Source organism: Cyclopterus lumpus, chromosome 24, assembly GCF_009769545.1.
Source record: "Cyclopterus lumpus isolate fCycLum1 chromosome 24, fCycLum1.pri, whole genome shotgun sequence".
Taxonomy (NCBI): Eukaryota; Metazoa; Chordata; class Actinopteri; order Perciformes; family Cyclopteridae; genus Cyclopterus; species Cyclopterus lumpus.
Window position 1 is genome coordinate 11,977,759 of NC_046989.1, and position 13,971 is coordinate 11,991,729.

At 43.3% G+C, this 13,971-nt stretch overlaps 2 protein-coding genes across 2 annotated transcripts in view; one reads left to right on the top strand and one right to left on the bottom strand.

The window, feature by feature from the left end:
* Positions 1-1,479: 1,479 nt before the first annotated feature.
* Positions 1,480-3,741, bottom strand: mrpl19 (mitochondrial ribosomal protein L19). The gene is made up of 6 exons (XM_034527604.1): positions 3,630-3,741; positions 3,325-3,436; positions 3,081-3,199; positions 2,705-2,839; positions 2,207-2,388; positions 1,480-2,016 (listed from the first exon to the last, which is right to left on the bottom strand). Exons 1-6 carry the CDS (start codon positions 3,706-3,708, stop codon positions 1,795-1,797), a joined length of 849 nt encoding a protein of 282 aa, XP_034383495.1. The 5' UTR covers positions 3,709-3,741; the 3' UTR covers positions 1,480-1,794.
* Positions 3,742-4,352: 611 nt separating this feature from the next.
* LOC117727863 (protein eva-1 homolog A) overlaps positions 4,353-13,971 on the top strand; it is a 69,450-nt gene continuing 59,831 nt past the window's right edge. Inside the window, exon 1 of the mRNA XM_034528383.1 lies at positions 4,353-4,461. Within this exon, the coding sequence (XP_034384274.1) occupies positions 4,353-4,461 (109 nt within the window). The remainder of the gene's footprint in view (positions 4,462-13,971) is intronic.

Sequence of the window (13,971 nt, forward strand, 5' to 3'; positions counted from 1 at the left end):
AGGTGTCTGTCTGTGAAGGCTGATATGATAGTCTGTCTGCAAGTTGCTGTGTGTGTGTGTGTGAGAGAGAGAGAGAGAGAGTTGGCGTTTGATCTCCTTTCCCAGCCAAGAGGCTTTAACTTTACTCCAGGTGCAAGTCAACCTGAGGGCATGGGAGGCACATACAGTTGAGATCACTACCCTGAAGCACACAACCCCCCCACCACACACACACACACACACACACACACAGGAAGTTTCCTTGAAGCAGCAACTCAGACTGAGTAACTTTGTGGTTTAAACTGGTTTACCAGTCCAGTGGTGTCGCCGTGGAATGCTCCACGAGACTCGGCACTGTGCTGTAGGATAAACATTACGGTTACCGCCTCCACATGAGAACATCAATCAGTCCCAAACAGAAATACTGAGAGTAAAAAAAAAAATGAAAAGGTGAAAGGGACAGCTGGTTCAGTGGGCAGTGTAATGACAATGTGCAGGACAGTCTACTGTACACAGATGGAGTTGGTTTTCTCTGCTGCAGGTCAGGTCTGATTGGGCAGAGAGTAAATTAGGTGGAGAGTAAACAGGACGAAACGTACTGAAGTGAGGCTGAGACACAGTTGTTCAACAGGTGCAAAAGATTTGGCAAATTTGGTTAAAATAATGGGCGAACCATTAACTCTATCCAATAAAGTGAATTGCTGTGTAGTGACGTTAAAAGCTCTAAACTGCATTTCTTCCATTCCATTAGCTTAAATGTAGCAGGAATAATTCCTGTGTATCTCCACGCAGGAAATCTGTGTGGTCCATAATGAGCTCAGTAAACATCTGCTACTCCTGTATTAAAGACCATTTTCTCTGCGTCTCATCCTGTAATATGGAGAAATTAGAGTGCAGGGACCCATTCGGCGTGTTTATACACACACACACACACACACACACAGAGAGAGAGCAGACATAACATACGGAGTCCAAGTGTTTTAATGCTACCCAACTGACGCTCTAACATACCATCTCAACACCACAATTTTCCATCCACAACAGTAAATCACTACCGGGTGTCCTTGGTGTAAGGACCCTGAATACCAGGGTTGTTGTTGTTTTGTTTTTTCAAAGTGAAGGATACCGCGGCCTCATCCAAGAAGCAGGTTTACAGATTCATTTGGAAATCTTTGTTAGTTTAACCCCAGAAGCTCCTCAAATGTGGAACATGTGAATGTAGAAATACTTTTGTTTTTCGGTTGCAACCAGATTACTCAGTAAAGCTTCTTTTACGATCAGGCAGCTCATTATTTAACTGAAATAATACACATTCTGTTTATTTAGCATGGCAGCTTTCCCTCAGAGCACTACAGAACACAACAAAGGCTTGGTTATGCAACTGCTGATGAATGCAACATTCTTAGAGTGATAGCACCACCTAGTGTCAATACTCCATAGCAATTAGACAGAAACACAATCTCCTATGATTCTTGGAACAAACTGTCCTTCAAAGGCTTGGAGGGTTTATTGGTTTTATTATAGAAACCACTTGATGGGTGTGACAAGACAGTGACATTGAAAAAGCATTTACTGCCCAGCAGACTGATAAAACAAAAAGAAGAAGAAGAAGGCATGACTCCTCAGATCACAACACGAGTTTCCATATCGGCTCCTCCGTATACACACGCACTGGTGTGGCTGTCGTAATCCATCTGGTTTAACTTAATCCAACAGAGTGTTCCACATCCATGCAAACCTCACGTTCCTGTCTTTTTTCCCACTCCTGAAAAAGTCTGTTGATGGTTACGTTGAGCCATCTGAGGAGGATCTTTCTCACTTGCTCATCGCCTGCTGGACCTCGCTGAGGATCTGCTCCTCCAGTTGGGCCGTGTCGTACTCCTTCAGCATGTCGTACTCCCGCCAAGGCTGTGCCCACTTCTGGGCGTGCTCCATCTTCTCTGGGGTCAGAGCCAGGTCAAAGCGAATGCCCTGGACATTGTACTTGGGTCGTTCCCAGCGTTTGGACCATGGCTTTGGACGCATCCTGACCTTCATCTGGTGAATAGACAGACATGCTAAACTGCTGCAGTTCTTTTAGATCAAACCACCCACGGAAGGCACATTTGTATCTAAAATACTAAAAACCATAACTGCATTAATAAGAATACTGTTAACAATCTTTGGAGAAGCGTCTTTTAATTCAGCCCTTTGTTATGAATTAGCATTTATCTTAAAGCTCTCTCACCTTGTTGACGGGCACCTCTTCAGTGAGGGAGAAGGGCACAGGGTTCATGTCCGGGTCCACAGTGCTGTACTCAGTCAGAGCATCTCTCAGATACATGAGGTTGTCATCCAGCCTCCTCTCAAGCTTCAGCACGTCAATCTTCTGGATACGGGGGCTGTACAACTCGTAGCATATTTCCACTCCTGAGACACACACGCGAAGAAACAGGTGTTTTAGCTGAAGGACACCTGGTTCACTTCTTGTAAATGTTAAGTAACTCTGGATATAAAAAGTTAATAAACAAGCCTATCTTCTTCCTCAACCAAGTTATAAATGGCCAACACTAAGGTAGAGATGTGGACATAGGCAAATATAGAGGGACAGGGAGACCATGATATAACATTTACAATACCATCAAACAGCATTTTGGTTCGCTTAAAACAAGCTATTCCTTCATGTCATGAGACATGCCACAGCCTGTTTACCGAAATGCTTAGACAGAAAATGAATAAACCTCACCTTGATTATCAATGATGTTCCTCAGGACAAATGTGGCTCCCAGCCCCTTCCCACCCCTCTGGATACAGATACCAACAAAACGGTTAATTTTCCCACTGGCATTAGGGTCAGCCATGGTCACTGCAAGGATGCTCCCTGAAAACAATCAAAAAATATTTACACCATTTAAAAGTATGCAATACACTGCATAATTACAAACACAATATATATTTGCATAGTTATTTACAAAATATGGAATTAAAACCAGAGAAAATTGTCTCGACCTGAGGACCTTTGCATGTCTTAGATCTTGAAGACCGCAAAGGTGATGGTAATCTTACACCTGTCCCCTCACAGTGGTCCTGTGTCTGTTGAGTTATTAAAAGAGGTTTCTTACCAGCATAGAATTCAGGGATGTCGAGGACTTTCCTCCTGCGAATCATATCTTTCCTCTCAATGACAAATTTAAAAGGATCTGTCCTCTGTCTGGGAGGGATGAACTCTGGGCTCAGAAACCTGAGAGGGAAAAGCAAACCTTTAACACGCATGCGTTACAGTATGCAGAGGTAATGTGTGCTGAGGGAGAGAGGTTTAATTAAGAGGGAGGTTTAATTAAGAGGGAGGTTGAGGCAGCGTCATACTTTCGCTGAGCTGCCACAGTCTGTGTTTTATCTATGACGACAGGTTTAGGTGGAGGGGTGAACTTCGATGGCTCCTTCGGAGCAAGACGACCCAGTGACGTCGACAGGAACCCTGGAAATAACAAGAACATACGACACAAATGGATTATGTCAGTTGTGGTGGTCGTTATTATGTCGAACTGTCGCTAGCTAGCAGTCTAACGTTAGCTCACAGTTCGTGAACGTACAAGTGCAACACATGTTCAAAGCCTGACAGGAAGTCATGAAGTCTGCCGGAGCAAAGGGAGCTTCTTCAGTTAGCTTACGTTCATTTTGGAGCCGCGGGCTTCGTAATAACCTCAGTGAAAACATGCATTTGTCGAGCCCTTTCGCACAGGCTGCCATGTCTGACCTTCTGTTGTCGCATGAGGACTTGTACGGAAGCCGTGTCGGGAAAAGTCAATGAAACGCGATTTGTTCTTATCTGCAGTAAAGTCTATAGTCCAGAAGATGGCGCAACAGCTTCATCGGTTACACGACATCTCACTATTATATTTCTAATGCACTACAAATATAGGAAGTAGCACCGAAATACTATAGATATTATATTATATATATATAAATCAAATATACACTCTATTACAAGGAAAAGTCATGCATACGCAACAGCTCAAACGTATGAACAACAACATCTAAACAATATTATAAGTAAAAATAGGATAGCCATTTGTGGCAAAATGGCCCCTTTCAGAGTGTTATATTATTGGATGGTGGCATGTGTCTGGTAGGGAACTCTGGGTCTTTGAGACCATGCAGGGGAGCGGCGGTCCTCCAGGTGGGCTGCCTCCACAACACGCAGTTAGAATTGCACTCAGAGGGCAGTGCACTGCTCGACCCACTCAGTCTCACAGCGGTGTGGTGGGAGGATGAGGGAGGACTAGAGACATGGGACCGCACATCTCCCGCACGCGACGCAGAACCTGAAACCCAATGCGGCTGCTGGATATTCTGGTGCTACGGAGAAACTCACACACTTTGAGGCTTCAAGGATGTTCCTCTCAGACGGCCCTCTCTCAGCCGTCAGTTCTGCGCTCCTGTTGGGAATAACGTGCCTGAGCGTCCTCGGCGATCTCACCAAGGACTCTTCAGACTTTTCAGGTGGGGAATGATGTTGTTGTTTTCATGTTCTGGAGACTAAAGTGGTCCAACACTTGTTTTCCACACTGTAAGAAGCAGCGCTCCTGTGCCGTTTGTTCAGAGGACCAGGTGGTGTTGTCTGCACTCAAGCTGCATCCTTTTTTTTTTTTTTTTTTTGCGCTAGAAAAGTAAACAATTAGCACTCTAGGAGATGAAATATAACTGTGATGAGTTATTACGCATGCTTTAAACGGTTGAGCAGGACCCTGAAAACAAGCACGAGCAGGGCTTTCAGTGTGTCGCATGAACTTCTGCTCCCGGGACGACCCGTGCCCGTGGCGTGCTGCAGCATGCTCACACGAAGGGCCGTTTCTCAAACGGAGTGGGACACAACTTGGACGTGTTGTGCTTATCTTTTGGCCAATTCTGACCCACATGGGGCACTTCAAACAACAGTGTCTCCTTTAGTGAAGCCACCTGGCTATCGGGCTTAAGGGCTGGTTTATCAGCACCGCGTATATCTGCCACAGATCCCATTGATGCAACGGAGATAAATGGGTTAATGTGTTACTTGATGGGAACTATTGTCTAGACCAAGTGCTGTGGATTTACAGCTCTGAGAAGAAAGCAAACGTCAGAGCAGTTTTGTTATGCCTTGTATACAATCAGTTTGAAAGGTAAAGGCAATGCTATCATATCAGTGCCGGGACCTGCCAATTACCTCAGGTTTATGTGCAAGCCGGTGTGACGGAATCTGAAGGCTCTCGTGTCCTGCAAAGAAAAGGCAGCATATTGCTAAACTAATGAGTTATTTTCTGTGTTGCATTAAAGGCCATTGAGCTCTGCTGAGACCAAGGCCAGCCTGCAGGTTGTGTTTGCTGTGCCATAAAACGGAAAGGCAGCTTTGTGTCTGTGTTAATTGGCCTCTAATGGGTCTAATGGTTGGGAACGAGCAGACTAACACTGTGGGGAAAAGGTGCTAAAGAGCAGATGTATGTAACATGCCCTCTGTGTGTGTGTGTGTGTGTGTGTGTGTGTGTGTGTGTGTGTGTGTGTGTGTGTGTGTGTGTGTGTGTGTGTGTGTGTCCGTCCAATGTTGCGGCCTAATGAGCTGCTAGAGATCACAGCGAAGTGAAGGCTGTTAACAAGGTCACATTTCTGTAATTACCATGCATGTCAGTGGCTGTTGGTTTGGTCATGAATACCACGATTGAGTAGATTAAATGGTGGTTAATTAAGTGAGAAGGGAAAACTATTAGTGCGTCTGAAACCAGATTTCCGCTGGTTGGAGCAGGTTTATCAATGTACCTGGCGTAGGCACGATTAAGTAAGTACTAGGTCATAGACAGGAGTTAATTTGTTGACGTCTCAGCTTTGGTGTGACATTTATTTTTGTCCTGGAAGTGGCTCATTGATAACTTTGCTCCAAAGGGGGATGAGGAGGAGACACCACTGTCATTTTGGGATCTTCCTTTGCTTTGCGTGGACCTAAGATCGGTTTTCGAAGGGTGTTGAGTCCCCAGATGTAATTTGGTTTGCTCATCAGGAACTCTGAGCAACGTGCTTGTAGAGAAATGCGGCCCGAGCATGCCCAGGGAATGAAATGAGAACGAGGAGTAAGAATACCTCAGGGACAAAGAAATCCTTCAGTCCTCACATTCTTGACCAGCGGAGTCTCCCTGGAGACTGAGAGGGGTGTTGTGATTGACAGGTGCTGCCCGGCTGACAGAAGTGGGAGATCTAACTTCTGTCTCTCAGACCTCCTCTCGGTCATGTGGTCGGAGCGGTGATGACAATCACCCGGCGGAGCCAACTGTTGATTTCCAAAGGAATGCACATCATATTTGTAGTTCCTGCCTCTCTGTGTGTTGTATTTGCATCGCTTGTTGACAACTGGAGTAAAAGCAGTTTCATATTTCATCATGGAAACAAACCACTGTATGTTGGTGGGTGTTTTGATTTTGTCTCTCCCCCCTGTTATCATTTTCTATTATACAGCTGGCTGAACGGGTAATTACAGGAGTGGAGTGAGCCAAGCAACACTTAAGAGCCCCTGGGCTAACTCAGCAAGCACGCTAATTATGTTTAACAAGTCATTGATTCTTTGCCGTTGATGTTTTTGTTGATTTTGTTTTTTTGAACCAAGAAGTCATAGAATCTATATTACACTGCGTTATCGTCTCCTCCTCTACACGTGTATCCACTTTCTCAGGTTTACTCGTGTGACAAGTTTGTTATGTAACTGTTCTTTACTGCAGCAAACCATCCATCACCAGAAAGGACCGCCATAGACGTATAGACTGTAAGGCGAATACGGACCACAATGCACCACAAGCACTGGATGGTGTCTTACATGTTGTAACACTAAAACAGAGCTAAAAGGAGCTAATTTAGAGGTAGTCGGCAGAAAGAGAACCTGCTAATATTTTTGATAATCTATCAATCGTTAACATAGTTTTATGAGTAAAAGTGCCAGCATCTCAGTTGTGAGGATCTGTTTGTCTTAAGTAATAAATAGAACAGGGTTGTTGTGTTGGTTGGATAATGAAAGTAATTTGAAGACTTGAGATTGGTCTTTAGGGTGATGGATGTGATGGGTATTTTTTACTTTATGATCTGCAGATTATTAATGATGAAATGATAATGAAAATAATCGGTAGTTGCAGCCTTACAGTCAATGTGTTACTGTTTGTCACTATAGATTTAATTTGTTCTCAATATCTTGTATCTGAGTGAGGACTATAGCACTGGCCGTTATTGCTGCTTTTCTGTCTCCTACTGGCAGAAAACAGATTATCATCTTTGTCAACACATAGCTGATGAATGCTGGACGGTTTTGCAAAAAATGGCAAAACAATAACATGAATCTAGCATTTGCTACAACTGGGCCTTTCGTTATATACAAAACAAAGATGTATTGTCTGTCTCTATTAACCGAAAAGCGTTTTAGACCCAGTTGTTTGTTACCAGACAAAATATATGACGCTGCTAAAGGGTTACAGTGCAGCAACTTTTCTTCTCTTTCATTAAACCCTCGAGGCCAAACCCCATTTAAACCCTGTCAATGGGATGTGAGGCTGTTGAGGGGCCAAGGGGTCAACTGAGGTCAACCCATAGTAACGGTGAGTGTGTGGTTAGGGGGAGTCATCATCCATCTTGCTCTTTGTTCCCTCTTGTCGGACCTCATCACACATGTTGACCACTGTCGGGAAAGCTGGAAAGAACACATTTTTTTTAGGTCATGAATTTAAATGCAGATGTTTAGATAACTTCAAATTGGAGCTGTAAGGTTTTTTGGGATCAATCTTTTTTTTTATCACATTGATATTTTTAATTTTCTTCAGAATCTATTTCTCATAGAGGGCAGTTCAACAGCTTCTCAAGAAACAGCATTTGATTTTAATTCACATAATTAGTCTTTGGTCTGAGCCACTGGAGAAAAAGTATTTATCAAACAATTACAGCTGAAACGATTTTTTTTAATATACCAAATGATTAATTAACCATTTGAAAAGAATTATGACATTATTCATATTTTAAGAGATAACATTTGTGTGGAGAAATAAACTCAAAATGGGTCAGATATGACATGAATACCACATGTCAGCTTGTTCTAACCCTAACCCCCAGAATGATGCGTTAAAGGTTCTTTCATAGAGTGGAGAATCACACACACACTGATATTTTAAGCAAAAGTATAGCCCTCATTCTGTTAACGGAGCCGCTATGTGAAGTGGTAATGTACGTCCCTCCGTCACTGGTGGGGCCTGCGCTGACTATCGGACCTCAGTTCTGTCGATAGCAATATCTATAATATCCCATCGGTGCATATTAATCGGCCAAACCGATAATCAGCCGACCTCCAGTAAAGAGACTGGGGACCTCGATCTTTCATGGGAGATGGATCAGCTGATTGCTTTACTATGGGCAAGCACTCCAAGCTGCCTGACACGGCAGCCAACCGACACACAAATCCTATGCTTGTACCCTATGTCCTAGTCCATATTACTGAGCACTACCGGAGGCCCCTCACATCTTAATCCACTCTGACTTTTGAGTGGTCTTGAATAAAGGGTAGCACACTGAACCCCATGCTCTCCTCTCCCAGCCCCTTCCCTTCCCCCCACTCACGCTCTCAGCGGCTCCCTTGCCTCCTCTCCCCACCACCTCCACTTCGCTGCCTCGACTCCTCCCCAGGGCTTGCCTGATCACTGTTTCTGTGTTTGTGTGCGCCAGGTGAGCTCTGTCCAAACAAATCCTGCCTCCCACTTGTTTTGTCTACTGCGGTGGAGGCAGGCGGCGAGGCGAGGGCCTGGCATAAGGCTGCTTTTCTCTCCGGCTGAATAGAGAGGGGGAGCTGCTGCTATTCAAAGAGTAGACTGTGAGCGACTTCCCCAAGGAGTGAAGTGTCAAGATATTTTGATTCATTGCATGACGGTATCACAACACAGAGTTGTTGGGCGTCAATGAGGGAGGGAATTCTTTATAGCATGTATTGTTTTGATGCACACTGAATCACACTGAAACCACATGTGTGGTGCGTCAGACTTCTTTGCGGTTTGAACTATAAACTTTTTGATTTGTTAAATCCACCAATTTGTTTTATAGACAGGAGAACCGTCGCAGAAGGATTCTGTCTGGGTTTCAAAACGTTTGTTCAAATCTGAATGGGAGTTTCGAATCCGCTTATCAAATCTAAATCCTTTCAAATCTCTTCTCAAATCCATGTAGGTGTTGTTTTTTATAGTATTTAAGTGACACAAGTTATAGATAACAGTTAAGACTCATCAGAGACGGACATTAAATTAACAAATAAAGAGGAAGGACATACAATATGAGATTCAACAGGATCTGTGTTAGTGTGAGATGAGTTTATCAATTTTGTCTCTAAAAGAGAACCAGCTTTCAGAAACCAACCGGCTGAAGTTTGTCCAGCTTGACATTATAGAAAAGTTTACATCTAGAATGCTGAGAAATTATTGTTAACGTTTGAAACATCATATCCAGCCGTTTGGTACGGACAAGATGTCTCTTGCGAAGGAGCTTTTGGGTGCATGTGATGTCGATAACTTCTGGATGTTGAATGCATTTATGGCACAGTGGGCTATACTGGGGGCGCGTGCTTTTGTGTAATTTAAAACGGAAGTCTGGCACAGCATGATAGTGATGAAAGACTGTGTTAGTTCCTCCCCCTGGGTACAATAAGTACATAAACAAACACACACACATCAAGCAACAATGTGGTGTTGATGATGAGAGATGTGTGTTTACAACAGGAAACAACCCCCCCCCCCTGCTCCCGGAGCACTGAGTAAAATGTGAGTTGGTGAACTTTTTCAAATGGATTTTCTTATTTTATTTTTGACGACACCAACAATGGGCTGAAGATAATTCAGGACAAAGCTTTGAATACAAAAGTGTTGACAAGATTAATGCGAAAATGTGTTGAAACTTAAGCCTTAAAAGCGAGCTTTGTGTCAACTGAGTCAAGTCTCGGCACATAAGCCGTATTAACGCGCAGCGATCAAAACACGCTTTTTGTCTCATTGCCAAGATGCGTGTGGGAAGACAGCACATCCTGACTGAGGTAACGCCTAATTAATGGTGTGGCTGCTGTTGGGCTAATATTGCACAAAATTAAGTATGTCAATTATGCCCTGGGACCACGAAAACAACTTAACACATAACTGTTTCCAATCAGTCGAAGTCTTTGAACATTTACAGTGTGTTTTCTATCAATAACAAGTTATTCTGTTGCAGTCCCAGAGCTTCCATTGGGATGACGTCCTGTTCTTTCTGCTACTTTTAATGTGTGTTACTTCTCAATATAAAAAAGATAAGATGGTAGAAAGTTTATGGCACAATTATATTCTATAACTATTGTCCCAAACGAGCCAAACTAAACAGGTAGTTACCTGTTTAGTTTGGCTCGTTTGGGCCGCTGTGAAAGTGATTAGGACCAAACAACTGCTCCAAGACTGCCTGAAAACATTGGTCTGAAAAGAAGTCAATACACAGGCGGGAAGCTGAGTTATTAGTGATTTCTGAGAATATTGCAGTTTAAACTCCATCAGCAGAAGCTTGTGCTACATAGCTAAGCACGAGTATAAACAAAGCTAAAGTGCTTGTGGGTCCTACTCTGACTCTGATGAGTGATACTTAGTCAAGATGGTGACTACCCGCTCAGAAGAGAGCGTGTGAAGGCCGGCTTGTGTTGTAAAGAGCTTTGAGTGGTCGCTAACACAAGAAAGAAGAAAAGGGCTACATGAATGCAGTCGTTTACCATTTAATATTATAATAGGCCTCCAAGATGTTTTTTTTTCATTCAGTTTCTGTGTATCTTTTTGTTATTTCTTCCTAACGTGTCCAAGTGGCGGTGTAATACGTCTTGTAGTCAGTTTTATCTTATATAAACTCTTTGAATGTGCGATGTGTGTTCAAAGTGCTGATGCCAGTAACTGGATGTTCACTCGGTTCATTTGTAAAAAAAAGTGCTCTGGAACAAAAAGTCAACAATTTATCGTTTATTTTTCTTCTCTAAATGAAATAAACCAAACAACATGTGTGAAGCATCCTTAAGGGTCTCACCCATAGTAATATACTATACTGTGATGCTGTGTTATCAGTGTGTTGGCTGAGGGTTTAGGCTGTGAACAATCCCTATAATCTGAGTGAGAGTAGGTGTCATCTTTTCAAACAGCGTCTGTCTCCCACCACATTCTTGGGGGGGAAAACTCCCAAAATAAAATTAAAATGACCGACGTCGGCTGTGGATGAATTCTAACTACCAGCTGAACACGGCTGTGTGTCTTATCATCAGCCCTTAATATGATAAACATTATTTAGAATACATTTCTGTCAATCCCTGAAACCACCCACATTTCTAGTAATAACTGTTATTGGGGAGAGAGGAGGGGTCTAATTCCTAAAGCATTTCACTGCAAAGTTGTATTTGTAGACATCGCAGGTGTGTGTTTGCACTTGCCCTCTCTTGCCCTCTCGGGGGGAGGTGTAAGAAGCCCCGAAGAAAACACCGTGAAACGTGTGAGGGAGATTCTTGAGTGACACCACGGCGCTGTTGCATGCAGCTGCAGTTTAGCGAGCTGTCCTCACACCTCTGTTTTGGCATTAATTGTGGGGTTAATTAAGAATGCAGTCTCATTTGTCACACTTTGAGCACAGACCTTATTTTACGGAGACGTTGGAACTCAGATAGGTTGTGAAACCTGCTGCTGCAAACACACAGGGTTGCACCAACCCTTTTCAAAGGATGAAACTGAAACAAGTGACGAGAAAGAGACTGCTGGGTGTGCACATGTCCTCCCCACTTAGCCCCATGACACACACACAGTCAAAACCAGCACACACACCTTTTCTGCTCCTGCATCTGAGAGAATGTCAACCATGCTTTGATGCCCCTCCTCCTCTCCCCTCTGTCTCCTTTTTTCTTCTTCTGAGTTTCTCTCTGTTTCCTGGGAGCTGATTTATGTTTGGTTTAGGAGTCAACATGTCCGCCTTGATCTGGCTTCCTTTTCATCCTTTTTTCCTGCGTCCCTCAATCCTCTTTTCCCTCTTCACCTCATGCTTTGTTAGAAGGGGGGAAACATGTTGAAGACCATTAGTTGTCTGCTTTGATTAAACCCCTAGAGGCAAAGAGGGAGATAGAGAGCGACAGCAGGGAGAGATGGAGAGGTAGAGAGAGAGCAAGAGAGATGGAGAGGTAGAGAGGTGGGGCATAGAAGGGCCAGTCTGAACAAGGAAGCATTGTGTAGCCCCCCAACTGTGTTGGACTGACAGTCTGCATTACAGCACGGTACAGCAGCCCGCTCCCCAAAGCACTGCTAATCTGTTGCTTACTGGCCCCTCTGGCTAGCTCAGGTAAGGGGGGGAGGGCCCCCGAAGAGAGATTTTCACTTGTTTCTTTCCATGTTTAAGCCTAAAGAAACGTAGACCGCATTTGTTCCATTAGCAGCATAAAAAATGAGTCTTTGCTAAAGGTTAAAAATATGTATGAAAGAATAGATTTTTCGATTTATCTCGATAAATCTAATAATGGCTCTCCGTCCTGTTTAATTACACTATAACGTTGTCATGGCCCTGGGCTGTTGGCTGTTGGTTGGGAGAATTTCTGGTGAGTTGTCATTGAACTATCATTTGAATTGTGATACAAGTACATTTTGGTTCATTAGAGATTCATACTTCTCCACAGACGGCCTTTGAGCTAAATGCTAACCTCAGCATGCTAACATGTTCACCGTGACACGCTGATGTTTAGAAAGTATAATGTTTTCTGGTCACAATTTAGTTAAGCATGTTAGCATGGACGTACGCGGTCATACAAAAGTCGGGATCACCAAAGTTATCACAATTCATCCTCAGGGGAACATGAATGTGTCGACCGAATTGGAAATCCATTCAATAGTTGGCTAGCAAGTCTATATCACAGTATTTAAACTTGAATAGGATGGTTTGGGGGTTTTGGTTGCCAGACTAAAGACGTAATGACATCACACACCAGGCTCTGTGAGGGCAATGGGCGTATAATTTAAAAACAAACAATGGAGAGATTTATCAAAATAATCGTTAATTATAGTGCGGTCATAGCACAGCTAAAGGTTTATGTGGAGCAGCAGATGTTTTACAAATCGAGACTGGACATTCAACAGGCGAGACGAGTTTTGCCCAAGGAGACCAGTTACTTGGTAGCTACAAAAACAAACTGTGAAACTCAGAATGAATAGGTCAAGGTAAGCTTTCACATCCAGTCCGCTCATTCCTGCAGATCTGTCTGGGTGTGTCGTAGATGGAAGGGGATCTCTCCCTGCTAAGTCCCATTGGACATGCTGCAGACGACCTTCCCCTCCCTCCGCTCCTTAGGAGTTGTTCTATTGCTTGTTTTCACAGAACAGCCCCCCGATAAGCTTGTTAATTCCCCCAAAAGCTCAGCCTCTCAGTGCCCACCCACTTCTACCTGTTTTTTTTTCCTCAAAAGAAAAACCTCTCTTTTCTCACAGCACATGCTCCAACCTTGATAGATATGTGCTGCCTTCTGTTATTGCATTAAACATCATTACACTAAGTGACGGAGGAGGGAGGCTATTGGCATTGATGCCTGGGCAGCCAGGGTGTAATGAAAGAATAGAGTGTGGGTTTGTGGAGGTAAAAGTCACAATCATTTTGTCAATGTTAATTCAGAATTACTTAATATAAAAAAGATGTAACTTTAATTAATAACTCAATTAGGAATCGTAGGGTGAACGATTCTAAATCATCATAGCTATCACATTTCAGCATTCCTCGTCTTTCTGTTGTCATTTGCAAGTCAAAGGTAACAATGTGTACAGATACACAAGTCAGGAAACATTGCTCACAGAAGGTAAGGCCTGTAAAAAAGTAGGTGTTATAGAAACCATGAGATCATTCTGCAGTGATAATGGGTTCACTTTTAGACTCTGGGTCAATTTGGGATGAATTCTGAAACTTTGGCTAAATATATTGCTGCTAATTGCATCGATGAAGCATTCCAAATAA

Bases quoted from the DNA above. Each gene is read 5' to 3' on its own strand.
- mrpl19 (XM_034527604.1), bottom strand. From the start codon at position 3,708: ATGGCAGCCTGTGCGAAAGGGCTCGACAAATGCATGTTTTCACTGAGG. The intron at 3,437-3,629 runs GTAAGCTAACTG...TGTTATTTCCAG, and splicing joins CCCGCGGCTCCAAAATGAAC to GGTTCCTGTCGACGTCACTG. The intron at 2,017-2,206 runs GTGAGAGAGCTT...TCTATTCACCAG, and splicing joins AAGAGGTGCCCGTCAACAAG to ATGAAGGTCAGGATGCGTCC.